Source organism: Glycine soja, chromosome 8 (genome assembly GCF_004193775.1).
Source record: "Glycine soja cultivar W05 chromosome 8, ASM419377v2, whole genome shotgun sequence".
In the NCBI taxonomy this organism is placed as follows: Eukaryota; Viridiplantae; Streptophyta; class Magnoliopsida; order Fabales; family Fabaceae; genus Glycine; species Glycine soja.
Window position 1 is genome coordinate 19,836,180 of NC_041009.1, and position 23,443 is coordinate 19,859,622.

Sequence of the window (23,443 nt, forward strand, 5' to 3'; positions counted from 1 at the left end):
ATTTGGTTTCTGTTAATTGGTTTCTTCGGTGCACCTTTAGTGTTGATCTTTGTTGGAGGAGGACACATAGAGTTTTGATCAGGGTATGCAATTTCCCGAAGTTTACTCTTTAGATATGGTTTCCATCTCTTCCTGTATGGTCACTTCGGGCTCAGATAACCCTTGGTCTAAAAAACTGAGTCTCCTACAAAACATATGGATTGAATCTAGTGGGATGCTACCAATAACATATTTAGATAGCTCACATGCACAAGGAAGACCATGCATAGTTCTTATGACAACCACAAGAAGAAGGATTCTTGCCAGCATAATGTACACGCTCAAACTCAGCAGCTATCTGATTTAAAGCATACCTTGAAACAATTCCAAGAACCCTCTTGTATAAGGCAACTTTAAAAACATGTCCAATCACATGTGTACTTGTTTCAAAGGATGCTTTGATTTCAGTGTGCTGCAGCGTGATCATGTCGCTCATGGCATCCTAAAAACTATATAAGTCTCCAAGGCTATTCTGTAATACTTTTTTTAAAGCCCAATGAGCAGATTCAACCCTACATTTGAAATACACAAAAAATAATAAACATATACAATAATTAAATTCCATCAATTCATCAACCTTAATAGAAATAATTGAACATTTTCATACCTGTTTGTTGTTTCCTAAGTACATCACCTTATTCGTCCAGGCTGTAACAAATTTTTCCTTGTGGGGGATTATCTATGTTTCGTTAACATAGTCAACAAACATTGGCCAAGGTGAACAAACAATTTCAAACTTCTTAAGGCATTCATCGAACTGCTGTTCCAAAGGACAATCAACCAGACTTCCCTAGGCATCCATGGCCTACTCCCAAACATTTTTTGACCAATTAGTGATTCACATTTTTCCTTGACATTCTTGTTGATGTGAAACCTGCACAATAAGTTTGTACACTCAAGGAATACAAATTTCATTACATTCATCAATGCTAGGTCTCTGTCAGTCACAATAACTCTAGGGAGGGAATCATGTCTTATAAATATACCTCGAAATTGTTCTGAAGCCCATACCACATTATTAACACGCTCACCCTCCAGATATGCAAAACCAACATCGAATGTCATCCCCGTTGGTGTCACACCAACAAAGTCAAGTAGTGGGAGTCTGTACCTGTTTGTTTTGTAGGTACTGTCTATCAAAAACACCAAATTACATGTATTGCATAACTTCACTGCATCAGGGTGACACCAAAAGATATCACGTACCACGTCTTCATCCTTTAATCTATGCCAATGAATACATTGGTCCCGTTCAAGAAGCTTCATTAAATGTTGCATTTCAGTATCACTTCCTCTAATGGAAGAATAATATGCACTTCTTGCATTGTATATTTGTTTGATTGTTGTACAACTATTGACATTGTGCTCCTTCAACGTTAGCAGAATGTTTTTTGATTTCACCATTGACTTAGTCATATCAGCAATAATTATCTTTTCATCCTTAGTCAATCGCCCAACGTATGGATGCCCAACTAATGACTTGGCTGATTCATGATTATGAATCCCACACATCAACTTCACCATCCAACCTTGCCCTTCAACCACTGGTTTCCCACGAAGCTTGAAGGGACACCCACATTTCCTACTCCAGTATCTCTTCTAACAAAATCTTTCTTCCTAGACCTATACTGACCACTCCTTTCACAACCAATTAACACAAATGAAGTCCTTCCTCTACTACCAGTGTTTGTGTTAGACCTCATAATGACCGCCACAAATCCATTTTCATGAGCAACGGATCAAGCCCACTGCAAAACATCATCTCAGATACTAAACACCTACAACGCAACCCACACAATTTTAGTCTTCTGAGGACATTGATTTTATGAAATTAATAACAATAATGAACATTATTACCTGAGAAGTATTGAACGCATCCGAACAATCAACATGTTGTTCATTCACACCGCATTCTTGTTCATTTTGATCATCCATATTAACTTCTTCAGACATTATAATATCATACATCCATTGATCGTCATCCATCTTAACAACAAATCAAAAATTTCAACATGACATACATATGACACCTAACTGCACTATACATATAATATCATACAAAACTCTACATAATCTTTTACTGCACAACATTTTATAAACACTACAATTGATAATCATATATAATAAAATGCAAAAACCCCATATCATTCTACATACAAATTATTTCAATTACACATATAAACAATTAATTAATTTTTAAAAATGAGCATACGAACATAATAATAATTAAAAAATATTAAACTTAAAAAATGTTCAAAAATTTAACATCTGTACAACTTACGGATGAACTTGATCCCTAAGATTTACACGAATCAAGTTGATCCGTATAAGCCTTACAGATCAAGTTGATCCGTAAGGCTTATACGGATCAACTAGATCCGTATAAACCTTACGGATCAAGTTCATCATTAAGGTTTATACGGATCAACTACATCCATATGTGTAATATCAATATACTGATCTGTAACATCCCATTTTTCGTAAATAAATTAAAAATGCTTTTTAGTAAAATAAATAAATAAATAAATTTTTCGAAAAATGATGAGGTTTTTATAATTAAATAAAGAAGGAGAAATAACTTTATTAATTAAAATAATGGTTTGAGAAAAAATATTTTATTTATTCATTTGATAGAGAATAAAATAGAGTTCATTTTTATAAAATAATAAAAATAAATAAATAGAGTAAATAATAGGTTGTAAGTACCCTAGTTATGAATAGAGATATGTTCGGTTAGTTTTCACATTGACGATGCCTCCTCTTTCTCTCAATTTCGTTTTCCCTTCTTCTCCTCCCAAAACCCTCTCTTTTTCCCGCATACCACAAAATCTATCTCCAATAAACGATGATCTCGGACTCATTCACCGATGAATTATCATGAAATTTGAGCACCAAGTTCAGGACTCATTTTCGAACAATCTCACCGTTGGAAATTATGAAAATTTTTTTGGAACTGAGAGATATACTCTTTGCATCGTAGCTTTTTCTTTTCCCACAGAAACTCAAAACTGTCTCAGTAAAAATACGATCCCGGATTCGTTAACCGTTGGATTTTTATGAAGTTGTGATATGTGATTCGTGATTCAATTCCGCACAGCTTCACCATTGGGATTTGTGAAATAATATTCACGGAGAGAGAAAACTTAATCACACGAAGACAGTACAAAATGTAGGCTTCAATCCCTTCTAATCTGTGACGTTTGGGAACCCTATCAGAGCAGTCGGAGGAAAAAACTTGGGGAACCTGAGGGAACTGCTAGAGATGCCGCTATTTCTATCACAATGCACACGTGAGCCCGCTTAGAGGTAAGAGATGAGCGTATCACAATTGGGGTTAGAATGAACATGTGTAGGGATCCTTAGCGGATTAAATTGAGGTTTATTTTGAGATGTTTATTGAATTATAATTTTTCCTTTATGATTATAAATATAATATTGTTGTGTTTTACGTACCAATTGATATTCTGATAAGAATTGATTGATAAATTTGAGTGCTCTTGATGTTTTTGTGTTTTGACCCACAATTTTGATTAATTGATTTTGATATAATTGTGTGAAATTATTTGAGGGGTTTTACACCCTATGTTGTGATAAACCTTTTGTATAAATTGTTATGTTGAGATTATGAAATGGTGATTCAAATTGTGAGTATGTGATAAATTGAACCTGTGATGAATGGTGAAATACATGTGTATTGAGATGAGATGTGTGTATCAAGTTGTGAGCTATGAATTGTCCAATCATACAATTGTAAGACCCTTTAAGGGCGATGAGTATTGTGATGGGATCCACTGTCGGGACCTGACGAGTTTAATCACAAGCGTGGCGAGTTAAAATGACTTTGAAAAAAAATTGAGTAGTTGTGTGTATTGCAAAGTTCATAGGTAAAATGCATATGATTCATGAGGTGGAATAACATGCTACTTTGAGATTATATCATTCCATTGTGATTGAGACCGAATATATGTGATAAATTGAGTATATATTAACTTGTAATATATATGTATGCATTGAGATGTTATGTGCATTGAGTTATGAGCTATGAATTGTACAATCACATGACTATAAGACCCTTCAAGGGCGACGAGTTAATGCTAAGACCCTTTAAGGGCAACGAGTTAATTGCTAAAACCCTTTAAGGACGACGAGTTAATGCGCAACGAGTATTGTGATGGGAACTACTATGGGGACCTGGCGAGTTTAATCACAAGCGCAACAAGATAAAATTATTTTGGGAACAATTGATGAGTTGTGTGTTTTGTACAGTTCATAGATAGAGTCTGTGTGCTAAAATGTTTTCTGGGTTGGACCTGAATCAGGAGGGAGAGACCCTGACAAACTCTTCGGAGTGTAGGCCTTAGGGGTAAATACACCCAGTTTGAGTGCTCCTTTAAACCTATGTTGATCCCATATGGTTGGAGCATTCTCGCAAAACAGCGTGACCCTAACTAGTCTCCCTTTGATTTTACCTAGTGAGAGTAACCTGATTTGCTAGTGTGTAGTTTGTCTTGTCATGTACTCCTAGGCGCCCGATGAGGTTTTTCACTGACATGGTACCACATTCGATATGGATTGATTTAGTGATATTGTGTTTTGATCATTGAGTACGTGAATGTCGTGAAAATGAATGAGACGTGTGTGGTGTTATGATGTTGTGCAATAAAGTGATGGAATGATGTGAGCTATGTTTAAGTAAGTTATATTTTGTTTATATGATATTTATACCTATATGTTGTCTGGTTTCTCTCTATTAGTTAAGAATGTGATAACTCACTCCCCGTGTGCTATTTGTGTTTGGATCCTGTGACGATCTCAAACTTTGTGTTCGTGGGAGCAGATGATTAGGTGGATGACTATGAAGAATATCATGCTAGAGAACACGAGAACACAATGCTCTGATAGGATGTGACATTAGGGTATAGATTTCTATATTAATTGCATGAAGTCTTGGACGATCTTGTTTTGAGCCGAGATGATTTATTATTTATTTGGACAAGTTTTATTATGATGTTAGAAAAGTGAATGCGAGCCTTTTATCCTTTTGAAAAACTTGTATTTAAATGCGTTTTAAAAACTTTTAATTAATTTTGATTTCTTACTTCTTTTATTATTAGTACATATATGTGAGGGATAGAGGGCGTCACATTTAGGATCAACTTGGTCCGTATAAACATTACGGATCAACTTGATCCGTATATCGACATTCCACTCACGAATCAACTAACACACACCCAACAGAAATGCGTACCTCATATGCCGACAACGACGGACCAACCACCGCAACAATGACCACCGACCCCTTCACCTTCACCCAAGCTCACCTCTCTCAAGAAAAAACCACATGAAAATGAGAAATGGAAGAAAAAAGCATGGAGGCATAAAACACTACAGGAATCAACTTAAAAAGGAAGAAGATACAAGAGAGATATTTTTGACATTTTTTCGAGATGCTGGGTGCACAAGCAATTACGCTAGTGCACCTAACATCACCGATGGCTATTATGCATCCAATTCCTCCATGCTTTTTAAAAACCCATCTCTACCATTACCATAACAAGAAGCCCAATCCACCGAGTCAAGTGCCTTTTTGAAATCTACTTTAAAAATCAAACATCTCTCTCCCCCTGCCTGCCTCCTCCACCAGTTCATGATTGAGTGTCCCCAATAACCTAACCCATCACCTTAAGTAATCTGTTAGGCAATAACCTTGCCAGAACCTTGTACATGTAACCTATCAAAGAGATAGATAGGTAGAACCTTGTACATGTAACCTATCAAAGAGATAGATAGGTATGTAATCGGCAACAAACTGGGGACATTCCTTCTTAGGAATGAGGGCAATTGTTTCCCCATGAGGTAATCTGCCATTGGAGTGGAATTCATTCAAAAAAGCTACAAAATCACCTTTGAGAGTATCTCAGAAATCCTTGATGAACCCAAAGTTGAATCCATCATGCCTGGGCTCTTAGAGCTACCACAACCCCAAACAACAACAGTAATTTCCTCTTCTCCAAAAGGTGCCACTAAGCTACGATATGCTATAGAATCCAATTTCTTGAACTGCAAATTGCGTAAATTAATAGATATTATCTGCCTCTTCTCGAAATGCTTCTAGAAGTACCTCGCAATGGCTTCCTTCATAGGTGCTGCTTCTTGATATCGATGTGCTTCAATCACTATGCTGAGAATTTCGTTCCTTCTCCGTCTCTGCTGAACACATGTGAACAAATTGTGAAATATAATAAAATAAAAGCATTCATGTTATTTGATATTAAATTTAACATCAAATAAGAAAAAAAAATTAATCAAAATTCTAAATCATAGATTAGATAATTTTGTACCCAGTGTAATATCATTTAATTATTCTGTTACACAAAATATTTTAATTTCATTTAGTTTAAGGGAAACTATTTATATGATTTAATTATTAAATCAAATTGTCTCATATAAGTTGACTTTGAAGGGGAACTACTATTAATTTTTAGTTGTTTTTTTCAGTAGTAATCTTTATAATTATAACTGATAAACAATTTTGATCTACATATTTAAAATATATATAGAAAAAAATAAAATAAAATGAATAATATGTGTAAAAATGTATAATTTTAATTTTTCATTCATCACAATATATTTAAAGTGTATTTTTTTCTTAGATTATATAGTAGATGCACATACATATAATGAGCTCTATATCTAGGAACTTCAAAATATTTTCTCTAGCTGAACATATAAAATATTATTAGTAAGTACTATATGTATTGTTACCAAAAAAAAAAACTATGTGTATAGCATAGAAAAGATATTTTTAAAATTTAGTTAAACAAAAAACTAAAATCTGAAAAGGTATAGATTAAACATATTTAAAATTGTTAAAATAAAAATATTGGTTCAATTAATATAGAGTAATTTAAAATTAAAAAATTAAGAACAACACGTATCATTCTTTAAAAGAGAATATATCAAGACATTCGACCATTTTTTTTACAACATTTATCAAATAACTCTCTTAAATACACCAAAAAAATCTCTCTTAATTTTTTTATCACTTAAAACTACGAACATTAACTTTTCAGATAATTTTAACGTTGGCTAATATTATTAATTTTAGGAAGCTTAAAAAATGGATATTCATACACCATTTTTATATTAACGGAGAATTGGAAGGACATCTTTCAAATGACCGGTGAAAATGTTTAGGAAGTTCAGTATATTTCTTTACCAAAACAAATTAATTTTAAATTAGAACACACATGAACAAAATCACAAATAAAATTTAAAATAAAAAATTTATTATATAAAACAAATTTACCTATCTAAGAGATCCATATAAATAACATTTGGTATATATATATATATATATATATATATATATATAATCGTAATGTAAAAGGCAATTAAGGCAAAAATTCAAGGTGCATTGATAAAAATATGGAACGTGTAATGATAAAAAAATAGAACGTAATGTGCATTGATAGGCAATTAAGACAAAAATGCAAGGTGCTTCTCAAAACACCGTACCCTTTTCCTCTTATACATATAGAAATAAAGATATTATTTTTTAATAAAGGAAACAATACTATTTTTTTAATAATATATATTGTTACTAATTATAATCTAACCATACATACATATACATATACATATATATATATATATATATATATATTAATAGATCTAATAACAATAATATTTTTATACGACTTTTTTTATCAATTGTTATTATGTAGGCTAAGTATTTTTTTTATTATTATAAATCTCATTCATCTATTTATATATCTCATTATTAACATATTATATATATAATTGTGAAATTTGATTCTTTTTAATTATTATTATATTGAATGTGTTTTTTCTTTTTTTATATTAACATTATTATTATAAATTATGTTTGATTGTTATTGTGGTTGTGAAATCAAAATATCTCTTAAAATTAAAAAAGGAAGAAGTTATAAATAAGTATTTTTTATTATGTTATTTGAAATAAAAATCAATTTTAACCTTACGTGTAAAATTAATAATTTTTTTTATAAAATTTATTATTTATTAAATATTTATTTATGAGAAGTTACAAATTTAAATAAAAAAAAAAACAATTTCTCTTAGATGATTTCATACATCCGTTCCTACTCATCTCCGAATGTGGAATGAAGAAAGCGATTGGATCGGTTCCTTTGATTCTCAGTAATTATTCACACTCTGCAACCAAATTTGTTTTTTCAAGCATCTAATTTGATTAACACTCATCATCGCTTCGTTTCGGTCAATGTATCTTCCTACCTATTACATCTTATCAGGTTGGCGCGGTTGGCGGAGTGCAGGATGTGTTCGCGCGACAGAGGGGAGCGCCCCGACGCGACGGGGATGGACTTAGAGGTGCTGGAGGTGGCCGAGGAGGGCAGTTACGGGCGGGTGTTCCGGTGCCTCGACATCCACACCGGCGCCCTCGTGACCATGAAGCAGATCACGATGGTCCGCTTGAGCCAGGGCGTTCCGGCGCCAATAATCCGTGAAGTGTCGCTCCTCAAAGAACTCCACCACGCCAACATCGTGAAGCTGCTCAGGGTGGGACTAACCGAGAATAGGTACGTCAACCTCGTCTTCGAGCATCTTGATTACGATCTTCATCACTTCATTGTCAACCGAGGTTACCCCAAGGATGCCTTGACTGTTAAGGTACGTTTCTCTAAGGAGTCAGATTAGTCTGTGTTTGGATGAGCGTTTGAAAATTTTGATTTCGGTTGAAATTGAATTTTAGTGTGTTGAGTTTAATGTGAGTTTGCACTAGATGTTTATCCGGGATGGGAAACTAAACATGCAATTCGTGAAATTGATTTTAGTTAGAATTCATTTTCAAGTTAATTACTTTGCTATAAAATTTAGCGTAAATCTTTCAAGATAAGGCAAAAGCTATTTTTTTATCACTTATAGTCAAACTAAAAGGTTTTGAGGCAAAAAACAATTTTAGCTAGCAATAATCGGACATCTATTAGGGTGTTTGGAATGTGATTTTCCACATCTCAAATGTAATTATAAGAAGCTAGAAGCTAATAACTATAGCTTTCACATATCAATCGTGATTCCTTCATTCTCAACAAGTTTTCAAACATACTATATATTTTTATAACATCAAATTCTAACTTTTGTCAAATGCAATCATTATTCCCACTAGTAAAACCAAATACAGTCTGATTAATGATATGTGTAACATAGTGTATATAAGTGGAAATAATAACTCATATTTTATGTTTTAGCTTCTCTGTTTGAGTTTAGCTGAACCTCAAATTCTAAGATACTCCAATTGTGATTAAAGTTCTCTTGGAATTCCTTTGCTTGCAGAGTTTCATGTACCAGATACTCTCTGCTGTGGCTTACTGTCACTCGCTTAAGGTTCTGCACAGAGATTTGAAACCAAGCAATGTGCTGATTGATCATTCCAAAAGGTTGATCAAGTTGGCGGATTTCCGTTTGGCTGGAGAGTTTGCAGATGACTTGTTATATACTGAGAAGGTATATTGACTGGGAAGGAACCTTCCTCTTTTGGTTTGTTGTTTCATCACTATTTCTCATGTTTTGGTATACACATTCAGTTATAAAATTTCACACAAACACAACTACTGTTTGTTGCATGGCATTTATAAGACACAAAAGTACTGAACCCTGCAAATTTTTTTATTGTGTGATGTTTTGTAGCAACCAAATTTGGGTATCATACACAAACTTAGCCTTTTGAAACATTGGTGTTGCTATTGTGATCTTTTTACTAGCAAAACAATGTTCTGTGGCAACAAAACATTGGAGACATCTTACACAAATTTAGAATTCATGTGAAGAATATGTATGCGGTAGAGAGAATTTGTGATTATCTATAGCATTTTAGTATTAATTATATATTATTTTTTCAAGTTTCTATTTTTTTAGGAGTTTTTTCTTTTTTTCTAAGTTTATCCTATGAATATCTTCCAGTATTACATTTCCCCCCCTGAATTATAAGGTTTTGCTGGAAATATCATTTAATTTGCATATAGATAGACTGAGACTCTATGTATGTTTATACTTCTCGTAAGAAATTGCTGTCCCTTCTTCAAACGTAAAAATAAGAAAAAATGTTATACAGTAGGAATGTGTTTTTGTGAACTGATTTATGAATAGAGAAAAGTAAAAGAAATTTTGGTGACTGTTGTAAGTTGCATATTTGTTTTTTAACTTGTTCTTTGTGTCTCAAACTATGATTGGTTATAGACATTTGTGTGGCATAAAAGCTTTATTACCAAATAATAATGCCCATTAAATGATAACAGTCTTATTAATAGTGGGCACCTAACTAATGCATCTGTCAGTTAGGAACTTCCTGGTACAGGGCACCTGAAATCTTGTGTGACTCTAGACAATATTCAACTCAAATTGATTTGTGGTCTGTTGGCTGCATATTTGCTGAGATGGTAATTGGACAGCCTTTAGTCCAAGCTATTAATTGCCGGGATGAATTGGAGGGGATTTTCAAGTAAGATGAGACACACATAAATTTTCTATGTGTACACTTGCTTGTAATAGAAATAACAAATAATTTCTATGTGAAGATTATTAGGTACCCCCACAGAGGAAACATGGCCAGGAATCACCAAATTAATGCCTAACCTTCATATCTACTACCCCAAATTTGATGCATTGGTACTAGATTCTCATTTCTCAATTGTGTTATTTTGCAAGTTGTCTTGTTACAGAATCATGAGAAGCTACGAGAATTCACATGCCTCTCTGCTTCTATGCAGGGCCTGGAAACATTTGTTACTGATCTGGAACCAAGTGGCCTGAATCTACTATCAGTAAGTTTTGCACAATAGTTTGGTTTTTATTGCGTAGTGTAAATTAATTAGTTCAGCAAATGGACCTTTAGAATGCAAAACTTTCGGTCATATCAGTTCTGAAGAAGCAGACTCAAGACGTTTGCGATTTTAATTTTTAGGCACTAAAAGCCTGCAATTAATTTTACAAGTACAAATTTGGGGTTGCTTTTTTAATTCTTTTGTGCTCATCTCTCTCTCTCTCTCTCTCTCATTAAATTTAAAATCCATGTTCTTGTGCACTTTATATTTACAATGCCTCCTGGTTAAAGGCGTAAAGGATAATGTAAACCTTAATTTATATTGGAAAAAGTAGAAAGGAAATAAAACGTTGTTCCTCAAAGAAAATGTTTTTTGTTTAATTTATTTTTTCGGATACCCAGTTTCTGTTGCTTTTGCTTTTGCAGATGATGCTTTGCTTGGACCCAAGTAGAAGGATTTCTGCGGAAGCTGCTCTAAAGCATGCTTACTTTATAGATGTTAATTATGTATCTCTTCTGCTTCTCTAATTAGGTCTGCCTCTTGCTTCTATTATTGAATGTTCAACAATCTGTGTTTGACAAATGGGTCACACTAATGTTTTAAAGAGTGTTTGCTAGCACTCCTCATCTATGTTTACTACCAATGCATTTTAGCACACTATCACTCATTATAAAATAGGTAGTGTTAAGTTGTTGAATATGTGTGGGGATTGATGGTTTTAGATTCTTATTTTATTTTCATTTAGATTTTGGAAGCAAAGTCACTGGAGATGCAGTTTTTTTTACCATACTGTACCTTCTCTCTCCAATATTTGCTTGAAATACACCAGTTTGGAAATTAATTCCCAAACTACACTACTTTCATGCTTTCATGGAAGTCGGGTTCTGGCACCCCGACTTCCATTCTTCCTTTTTTTTTATAAAAAAATTTATATATTATTAAAATTAAATATTATATTATATAAAATTATTTTTAAATGATTTGAAAATTATTTATTTATTAAATTAATTTATGTAATATTATTTTATAATTTAATTTTGTTATTAAGAAAATGATATTATTAAATTTAAGTATTTTTGTTATATTATTTAAATTATTTAAGATATTTTTTGGATGAATATATGTTTTAAAATCTGAATTTTGTATAATAATATTTATTTTAGTAAATATTTATTTTGTATAGTAATATGAATTTTAAAAATTTTAATATAACTATTTTACTAAATATAATTAGTTTGTTTATGTTATTAGATTTAATTAAAAATGATAAAATTAAAGCTTTTAACAATTTATTTATATAAGAACATTATACTACGTCATCAATAAAATATTTAAACAATGACATTTGTCTAAGGAAAAACTAAGATGAGGATACATTAGGACAATTATTTCTGCTATGACCATGTTGTCGGCAAAGTCTACATTTTCTTCTACTTGCTCGTTCATTTTCGTCTTCGTCCATCTCAGTAGGAATGCGAGTTGAAACGGGACGACCCTTTGCAGTCCTCTTTCTCCTTGGATCAGGACCCCACTAATCTCCTTCATATTCTTGCCACATTGATTTGTGTGACAATAAACCAAAGGAGTTGTCGTAGATGTGTAAAATGTGTTGTAAAGTGAATATCATCGGCACATAGGTCATGAGATCAACATTGACAGATTTACAGGCAGCCATGACGTGAGAACACGGTAAATGTTTTGCCTGAAATTCACCACAATCACACTTTTGGGATTGTAACATTATTCTAAACCTTTCAGGTGGTCTGGGTGTTTCAAGTGGGGATTGAGTCTCTGTTATAATAAAAATGTGATTGTGTCTGTCGAATTCATTTACAATGTGTGTATTAGATTCTTGTTGACCACTATTGATTGCATCGAAGACGACTTCAGAATACTGTGAGCCGGAGTTGATCATTGCCTGAGTTTGTCGACCTATATTAGCAAAGAGTTGTGCGGTCTTGAAATAGGTCTCCTCAACCAACGATGACACCGGCAAATGTCTTGTGTTTTTGAACATGGAATTAATAGACTCCGACAAATTGGTAGTCATATGTCCCCAACGTTTCCCCTCATAAAAGCATTGTACCCATTTTTGTTTGGGTAATTGATCAAGCCATTCAGCTGCACTTGGCTTATTCGCACGAGTATCCCCAAGATGTCGCCAGTGCATCTTCTCCGTGTATGCATACCGTGTAAATATTTAATCAATGTATTATGTTATAAAATTTGATTGAAAGAAAATTATAACGAATAAATAAAATAGATTCTCACCAGCCAACATAAGTGGTTTCTTTAAATGTTTGCAGTTTGAGTTACCACGAATAAAGTTTTGTGCAATGTGGCGCAGACAAAAGAAATGGGATGTGTCTTGGACCCATAAGTTACTTGGGTTGTTGTAGGCACTTATAATTGAGGGGTGTCGATCTGAAATAAGAGAAATGTTAATTTGCGGAGTAACATGTCTTCTCAAATTCTTTAGAAAAACCCCAAGCTGAAGTTGTCTCCCCTTCTACAATGGCATAGGCAATCGGAAAGATATGGTTAGCTCCATCTTGTGCGGTAGCTATCAACAGTGTGTCAGTATACTTTCCGTAAAACCATGTACCATCTACTTGTACAATGGGTTTGCAATATGCAAAACCATTAATGCATGGACCAAATGACCAAAAGACACGTTTAAACAATCTTTTGCCCGGAACTATTTCTCCCCCCTCATACAAGGATTCTGTTTGAGCAGCGACCACAGTCCCGGGAACACAAGATTGCAAAGCTCCGAAAAATTTTGGCAGTTTGGCATATGATTCTTCCCAGTTTCCATGAATCATCTCTAATGCTTTTTGCTTTGCTAACCATGTCTTCTTGTAGGATGAGGTATAATTCATGAACGTTTTGATCTCTGCAATCAACGTCTTGATGGAGACAGTTGGGTTTGTTTTGAAAATTGGTTGGATGATCTGTGCTATGACGTGTTTGTCGAGTTGGCGATGATCTTGTCTGAGCATCGGCACAAAACAAGTGTGATGACCTCTGATACTCTTGATAATTCATTTGTTATGCCTCTTTGAATTGCATGTGCCCAAGCTCCATGTACAACCATTTTCATGTAACTTGCAGACCAAGTTTAGCCTTCTTTGGTCAGAGTAAATTGTTCTGCAATCAAAATGATTTCTGATGTTGTATTCTTTGATTGCTCGAATACATTGTGCTTTGTCATCGAAGGTCATGCCAACCTCGAGTACACCAACTAGTGGTTGTACATTGTGTTGCTGATGAACAAAATGGTGTCGATCAATATAGTGTGATAGGTGGTCAAAGTTCAAGTCTACTGGACACATAGGTTGCTGATATTGCAATGGAGGTGACAGAGGTGTCGTTGGTCTGCCAACACCCTCCTCATTGCTTTGGTCATCACTTTGGTCATCGCTTTGGTGATTGATGTGATTAAAGAACTGTTGATCCTCATCCTCACTAAAATCATCCATGTTTTCATCATGAAATCGTATAATGGGATCTTCGTTAGCAATGAGATGTTCATCTCGATTTGATGTTTGCGTTTGTGGTAGTTGTGAAGGTGGCGTAAAGGGGGATGAAGGATGATTTTGTTGGTCAAAGGAGGTTTGCTGGGCATCAAAAAAAGAATCATTTCCAGATAATAGTTGTGTGTATGAAGTATAAATGTCAAAGGGGTCTTCTGCTTCAAGGTTGTTGTGTGAAGATACTGGATTATTGAGGTCTATGTTGTTGTACGGTAACTATTGTGGAGGTTGTAGTTGTGGACATGAGGGTTGTGGAGACGATGGTTGTGGTTGAGGAATAAAGTCATAGAATTCAGTAGAATTCTGGAGAATTGTTTCCATCGCGCCTCTGAGATCATCATTATCGAATAGTTATGCTGAAATAAAACGTGTCTGACCCAAATGAAATGAAATAGGGACATGAAATAACAATTGAGCAACTTGTTCAGTTGCTCGAGCAGGGAGACGATTGTTAATTTTTTGAATGAATTGTGTAAACGTAATAGAACGACTGACGTAAAAAAATATTGGGTTCGCAGATGTGTACATCGATCCTTGAACTGGGTCATCTACAATGTGACCATTGTGGTAAATGATGGCCGCACTTTATTTAGGTGGAGCCATGGTGGTGCTTATGGGATATGAGTGGAAATAGTCTGAGAGTTCTAATAGAGTTTTGTTTTGTGAGAAAGTTATTATGTGTGATATGTTGTTGTCAAATGGTGATATTATATATAGGTTGAGAAAGTTTAGTACGAGAGTTAGATTGGAAGGTTAGGTTGAAGAGTTAGGTGGCAAAGTTAGTTACGAGGGTTAGATGAGAGGGTTAGGTGGCAAAGTTAGTTATGAGGGTTAGGTTGGAGGGTTTGCTGGGAGCGTTAGATTGGAAGGTTAGGTAAGAGAGTTCGATCGGAAGGTTAGTTGGGAGGGTTAGGCAGTAAAGTTAGTTACGAGGGTTAGGTGGGAGGGTTAGATAGGACATTCAGTGCATGTGAGTAAATATTATGCAATTGCAAAATAGTGTACCCATGTGAGTGAACAGTGTGCAACCCCACACATTAATATACATGATAGACTGTTTGTTTCATCATGATTGTTGACTGCAGTGTTCCGCATCACACGCCAAGGTCATGCGGATTGTTCAGAAACATGATAATGGGATAAACGTACGCATGTGAGTGAATAGTGTGTAACACCACACTTTAATAGGGTTGTCGGTGCATGTGAGGGTTAGGTCTGACATTGCTCCGCATCTTTGAAATCATGCATCTGTAGACTATTACTACTTAAGTAAATTGAAAATAACAACTTCAAAGCATGCAACAACTACAACTACATAATAAAGACTGAGAAAAACTTCAACGCAATACAACAACAAAATATGTTAAAATTATTCATTCTAATTTCAGGGTATTGTCCAGCTTCTGCTCCATGTCAGCCCAACTTAGGTCATTAACTTGAGTATGTGATAATGAATTATGAACATCAACTTTAAGTTCCATACATATTACCCTTGTCATATTGACAAAGGTATGAAACATGCACAAAACATCTTCTTCGTCAATAATTTGAATTGCCCTATATTGAACTTCACCATTGAATTCATATACAGGACACCGATACCAAAGAGCATTAATTATAGGTGTAACACCATTATCTGTAATTGATGACTGTATTGCTGTGATTGTATTTGACAATGTCATTGTTGGATTCAAGAGTAACGATTTTGTCTTGTCACCTCCGAAAACTGCATTTGCAGTTGAACTTTGAATGATTTCACCATTGATATAAACGTACGCACAAATAGGCTCTGACCTCATTGCTTGCCCTCTCTGTTTCCTCTCACAATTTGATTTGACGAAATTGTGCAAAGTATTGGGTGATATGGTACGTTTATATATGCAATCAATCACGGGTCCATGGTTCACGTGCATTAGAATCTTGATGCATCACACTACCATAGTCGTGTTAACGTGCTTTGGAATCTTAAGGTCTTACAATGAGACAAATTATAAATGTGCTTTGGAATCTCGAAGCATTACAATTACATTAAGTTTAATGTTGAGGCCATGCGAATTGTTGAAAACCAAGTTAATGCAGTAAACATACGCATGCGGGTGAACAATGTGAACACCACACATTATAATTTCAGGAAATTATGCAGTTTCTGCTCCATTGATTCAATAGTATCGATTTTGTCTTGTCACCATTGATATAAACGTATGCATAAATATGTCATTGATTCACGTGAATTAGAATCTCAACGTGTCACAGTACCACAGTTGTGTTAACGTGCTTTGGAATCTTGAGGCCTTACAATGAGACAAATTATAAATGTGCTTTGGAATCTCGAGGCATTACAATTACATTAAGTCTATTTGTGCTTTCAAAACTGAACACAGTTTAAACGATAAATAGATAAGAAGTGCATGTCAATACCACATTTGCATCACCTAACTTCAAATTTTATATCATTTGTATTCGGTTTACCATTTGACATCATTTTCATGGATCATAAACCTCTATTGCGTCATCAACACGTTCATTGTTCACATACTAGGATTAATGACTTAATTACTTCCTATTATCATACAATACCTGAACTAGAACCACAAATTATACCATTATTATCGCTACCGGGTTCCAACATATTGCCCTAATCAAACAGTGTAAAATTGATCCTGCATTGATGAGTACATTGGTTGAACGATGGAGGCTGGAAACATATACCTTTCACTTGCCTTGGGGAGAGTGCACCATCACACTCGAAGATGTTACACTACATTTAGACATTAGATTCGATGGTCGTGTTGTGGCTGGACCTAGCTTCTTACATTGGGATGAGTTATGTCATGAGTTACTAGGGGAAGTCCCTCCCAAAAATGCACGTAAAGGAATTGCACTGAAGCTGACATGGTTGCTAAGCATGTTGTGCGCACCATTGCCTGAAGAACCAACAACGCACCAACTACAATGCAGGTGTAGAGCTTACATAATGTACATAATTGGTGGTGCTTTAATTCCTGATAAATCTAGAAATGGAGTTCATTTAATGTATTTGAACATATTACGTGATTTGAACAACACAAAAAAATATAGTTGGGGTTCGGCTTGTTTAGCAAACCTATATAGAGAACTATGTCGAGCATCATCGGAGGTTGGTAAAGTTATGGGTGGTTGTGCCATACTATTGCAGTCATGGGCTTGGTACCGCATGCCTTTTATTGCACCAAGAGTCTCATGACTCGAAACAACTTATCCACTGACTAAAAGGTTATTTAATATAGCAAAATGTAAATTTTTTATTTCAATGACGTGTATTATAACATTACAATGAATACTGATTTTGTATGTTTTATATTTCAGATGGAGTGGCGGTAGATTAGAATATAGGGCCACACCTCACGGTGACTTGGTCGGATATAGATCTCGTATAGATCATATGGAGAGCCACGAGGTATAATACTATCATGATCTGCACCTCTGATATTCTTGATAATCCATTTGTTATGCCTCTTTGAATTGCATGCGCCCAAGCTCCATGTACAACCATTTTCATGTAACTTGCAGACCAAGTTTAGCCTTCTTTGGTCAAAGTAAATTGTTATGCAATCAAAATGATTTCTGATGTTGTATTATTTGATTGCTCGAATACATTGTGCTTTGTCATCGAAGGTCATGCCAACCTCGAGTACACCGACTGGTGGTTGTACATTGTGTTGCTGATGAACAAAATGGTGTCGATCAATATAGTGTGGTAGGTGGTCAAAGTTCAAGTCTACTGGACACATAGGTTGCTGATATTGCAACGGAGGTGACAGAGGTGTCGTTGGTCTGCCAACACCCTCGTCATCGGTTTGGTCATCGCTTTGCTGATTGATGTGATCAAAGAACTATTGATCCTCATCCTCAGTAAAATCATCCATGTTTTCATGATGAAATCGTATAATGGGATCTTCGTTAGCAATGGGATGTTCATCTCGGTTTGATTTTTGCGTTTGTGGTAGCTGTGAAGGTGGCGTAAAGGGGGATGAATGATGGTTTTGTTGGTCAAAGGAGGTTTGTTGGCCATGAAAAAAGGAATCATTCTCGGATAATATTTGTGTGTATGAAGTATAAATGTCAAAGGGGTCTTGTGATTCAAGGTTTGTTGTATGAAGATACTGGATTATTGAGGTCTATGTTATTGTACGATAATTGTTGTGGAGGCGGTAGTTGTAGTTGTGGACATGAGGGTTGTGGAGACGATGGTTGTGGTTGAGAAATAAGCTCAGTAACAGCATAGAATTCGGCAGAATTCAATTGTGGATTCTGGATAATTGTTTCCATCGCGCCTCTAAGATCATCATTGTCGAATAGTTGAGCTGAAATTAAACGTGTCTGACCGAGATGAATTGAAATAGGGACACGAAATAACAATTGAGCAACTTGTTTAGTTGCTCGAGTAGGAAGACGATTGTTAATTTTTCGAATGAGTTGTGTAAACATAATAGAACGACTGACGTAAAAAAATATTGGGGTCGTACATTGGTACGTCGATGCTTGAACTGGATCGTCTACAATGTGACCACTGTGGTAAATGAGGGTCGGAATTTCTTTAGGTGGAGCCATGGTGGTGCTTATGGGATGTGAGTGGAAATTGTGTGAGAGTTACAAATCGAGTTTTGTTTTGTGAGAAAATTGTTGTGTGTGATATGTTGTTGTCAAATGGTGATATTATATATAGGCTGAGAAAGTTTAGTACCAGAGTTAGATTGGAATGTTAGGTGGGAGAGTTAGATTGGAAGGTTAGGTTGGGAGAGTTAGTTATGAGGGTTAGATGGGAGGGTTAGGTGGGAGTGTTAGATTGGAAGGTTAGACGGGAGAGTTAGATTGGAAGGTTTGGTGGAAGAGTTAGTTACGAGGGTTAGATGGGAGGGTTAGGTGAGATTGTTAGATTGGAAGGTTAGATGGGAGAGTTAGATTGGAAGGTTAGGTGGGAGAGTTAGTTATGAGGGTTAGATGTGAGGGTTAGGTGAGAGTGTTAGATTGGAAGGTTAGGTAAGATTGTTAGATCGGAAGGTTAGGTGGGAGGGTTAGGCAGCAAAGTTAGTTACGACGGTTAGGTAGGAGAGTTAGGTAGGACATTAAGTGCATGTGAGTAAATTAGTGTACACATGTGAGTGAACAGTATGCAACCTCACACATTAATATACATGACAGACTGTTCGTTTAATCATGATTGTTGACCGTAGTGTTCCGTATCGCATGCCAAGGTCACATGGATTGTTCAGAAACATGTTAATGGGATAAACATACGCATGTGAGTGAACAGTGTGCAACACCACACTTTAATGGGGTGTCAGTGCATGTGAGGCTTAGGTTTGACATTGCTCCGCATCTTTGAAATGATGCATATGTAGACTATTATTACTGAAGTAAATTATAAATAACAACTTCAAAGCATGCCACAACTACAACTAGATAATAAAGACGGAGAAAAACTTCAATGCAATACAACAACAAAATATGTTAAATTATTCATTCTAATTTCATGGTATTCTCCAGCTTCTGCTCCATGTCGGCCCAACTTAGGTCATTAACTTGAGTAGGTGATAATGAATTATGAACATCAACTTTAAGTTCCATACATATTACACTTCTCATATTGAGAAATGTATGAAACATGCATGAGACACCTTCTTCGTCAATAATTTGAATTGCCCTATATTGAACTTCACCATTTAATTGATATACAGGACAACGATACCAAAGGGTATTAATTATAGGCGTAACACCATTATATGTAATTGATGACTGTATTGCAGTGATTATATTTGGCAGCGTCATTGTTGGATTCAAGAGTAACGACTTTGTGTTGTCACCTCTGAAAATTGCATTTGCACTTGAACTTTGAATGATTTCACCATTGATATAAACGTACACACAAATAGGCAGAATTGATTAGACGCAACAGTGCAAAGTATTAGGTGACATGGTTGGTTTATATATGCAATCAATCACGGGTCCATGGTTCACGTGAATTAGAATATCGATGCATCACAGTACCACAGTCGTGTTAATGTGCTTTTGAATCTCGAGGCCTTACAATGAGATAAAATATAAATGTGGTTTGGAATCTCGAGGCATTACAATTACATTAAGTGTAATGTTGAGACCATGCAAAATGTTGAGAACAAAGCTAATGCGGTTATCGTACGCATGTGGGTGAATAGCGTGCACAAAAATGTCATTGGTTCACGTGCATTAGAATCTTGATGCGTGACAGTACCACAGTTGATGTTAACGTGCTTTGGAATCTTGAGGCCTTGCAATGAGACAATTTATAAATTTGCTTTGGATTCTCGAGACATTACAATTACCTTAAGTGTAATGTTAAAGATATGCGAATTATTGAGAACCAAGTTAATGTGGTTAACGTACGCATGCGGGTGAATAATGTGCACGAAATTTTAGTGATTCACGTGAATTAGAATCTCGATGCACCACAGTACCATAGTCATGTTAACGTGCTTTGGAATCTCGAGGCCTTAGAACGAGACAAATTATAAATGTGCTTTGAAATCTCGATGCATTACAGTTATCTTAAGTGTATTTGTGCTTGCAAAACCGAACATAGGGTAAATGATAAATAGATGAGAGGTGCATGTCAATACCACATTTGCATCACCCAACTTCAAATTTTATATCATTTGTATTCGGTTTACCATTTGACATCATTCTCATGGATGATAAACCTCTATTGCGTCATCAACATGTTCATCGTTCACGTACTACGATTAATGAGTTAATCACTTCCTATTACCATACAATACCTGAACCAGAACCACAAATTATACCATTATTATCGTCTACCGGGTTCCAACATATTGCCTTAATCGAACAGTGTAAAATTGATCCTGCATTGATCACTGCATTGGTTGAACGATGGAGGCCTGAAACACATACCTTTCACTTGCCATGGGGAGAGTGCACCATCACACTCGAAGATGTTGCACTTCATCTAGGCATTAGAGTCGATGGTCGTGTTGTGGCTGGACCTAGCTTCTTACATTGGGATGAGTTATGCCACGAGTTACTAGGGGAAGTCCCTCCCGAAAATGCACGTAAAGGAGCCGCACTGAAGCTGACATGGTTGCTAAACATGTTGTGCGCACCATTGCCTGAACAACCAACAACGCACCAACTACAATGCAGGTGTAGAGCTTACACAATGTACATGATTGGCGATGCTTTAATTCCTGATAAATATGGAAATAGAGTTCATTTAATGTATTTGAACCTATTACGTGATTTGAACAACACAAAAAAATATAGTTGGGGTTCGGCTTGCTTAGCAAACCTGTATAGAGAACTATGTCGATCATCATCGGAGGTTTGTAATTCTATGGGTGGTTGCGTCATACTATTACAGTCATGGGCTTGGTACCGCATGCCTTTTATTGCACCAAGAGTCCCACGACCCGAAACAACTTTTCCACTGGCTAAAAGGTTATTTACATATAGCGAAATGTAAATTTTTTTTATTTCAATGACGTGTATTATAACATTACAATGAATACTGATTTTGTATGTTTTACATTTTAGATGGAGTGGTGGTAGATTAGAATATAGGGCCACACCGCATGGTGACTTAGTCGGATATAGGTCTCGTATAGATCATATGGAGAGCCACGAGGTATAATACTATCATGTTTTGCACCTTAAATATAAACATACATACTAACATGTTGCCTTGATGGCATATATTTCAGTTTTCTTGGGTCCCATATAGAGGATTTGAAGAACACCTACCCAGACGTGCATATAGAGACATGGAGATTTGGTCTGCATGTACTGCAATTATTTGTTTCTCGATTATCGAATGACATCAAACAAACCGGGTGAAGCTACAGTTTGAACTACAACAAGTATCCCTGTTGATCCCATGAATCTTGGTCTACTTCACCAAATTGACATGCGAAGCAATTATTACATTGATTGGATGGAATACCATGCAGAGTGGATTAATATCTGGAAAAACAAACGTAATGATGTTTTAGTTGGGTAATGGGTTGAAGGAATAATGACACATACACCAGCGTACATGGAATGGTATAGGGAAAACACTACTCTATTCTTGTCTGTTGCACAACAACTACATGATCCATGCATAACAATTATCCATAATGTTGCAGGGCTACGGTATTGAACAAAAACATTTTGAAATTTCACATCCTCAGTCAATGTATTCTACTCCTTCACCTGTTCATCAAACTTTTGGCCACATTGGCGAGTCAGTCACCGCAACCACCCATGAATGGATGACCGATTTATTTGGCGTCGATTTCAATACACCAAATTCAGCAACATCATATTTAGCTACTTTACAACAGTTTGATGCACCACATTCGTTTGGAGAACAATGACAAAGTTCTTCAGCTGCAACAACCAACATTGAAAATACTAGCATAGAACAACAACATCATCATGACGTGGCAAAATCAGTCATATTGGAAAGAAGAAATTCATGACGTAATCGGTGTCCACCACCTTGTGGGACTGGTCATCGTCTTGGTCATTGAAATGTAAAATGTTGTGATAATGAGATCAAATATGTTTAAGTACCCCTATATTCGTATCATCAAATATGATTTGGACCATTGCAACTATGATTAAGTGCCCATGTTTTGCATTTTTTTCAAATTATATCCAACACTTTAATGATATTCATGACACACTGTTTTCGTGGTTTGAATGTCAAAGAATAAAAAAAAAAATATCGTGAACCAGTTCCATGGAATACCACCTTAGAATAGAAGCACAAAATAAAATAAAAAACTATGATTTAGAACCTTGCAACTATATTTAAGTGCCCATGTTTTGCATTTTTTTTAAATTATGTCCAACACTTTAATGATATTCGTGACACACTTTTTCCATGGTTTTAACATCAAAGAATAAAAAAAATATATCGTGAACCATTTCCATGAATACCACCTCAGAATATAAGCACAAAATAAAAAAAACTATGATTTGGACCCTTGCAACTATGCTTAAGTGTCCATGTTCTGCATTTTTTTAAAA

The 23,443-nt window shown here is 35.3% G+C and overlaps 1 protein-coding gene across 1 annotated transcript; it reads left to right on the top strand.

The window, feature by feature from the left end:
• The first annotated feature begins 8,151 nt into the window (after nucleotides 1–8,151).
• Nucleotides 8,152–11,478, top strand: LOC114424638 (cell division control protein 2 homolog). Its single transcript, XM_028391502.1, has 7 exons — nucleotides 8,152–8,220; nucleotides 8,334–8,712; nucleotides 9,376–9,546; nucleotides 10,377–10,540; nucleotides 10,617–10,707; nucleotides 10,809–10,862; nucleotides 11,288–11,478. Exons 1-7 carry the CDS (start codon nucleotides 8,177–8,179, stop codon nucleotides 11,387–11,389), a joined length of 1,005 nt encoding a protein of 334 aa, XP_028247303.1. The 5' UTR covers nucleotides 8,152–8,176; the 3' UTR covers nucleotides 11,390–11,478.
• Nucleotides 11,479–23,443: the final 11,965 nt, after the last annotated feature.

Coding starts and splice junctions, on each gene's coding strand:
- LOC114424638 (XM_028391502.1), top strand. CDS start 8,177: ATGTGGAATGAAGAAAGCGATTGGATCGGTTCCTTTGATTCTCA. Junction 8,221..8,333: donor ATCGGTTCCTTTGATTCTCA/GTAATTATTCAC, acceptor ACATCTTATCAG/GTTGGCGCGGTTGGCGGAGT. Junction 8,713..9,375: donor AGGATGCCTTGACTGTTAAG/GTACGTTTCTCT, acceptor CTTTGCTTGCAG/AGTTTCATGTACCAGATACT.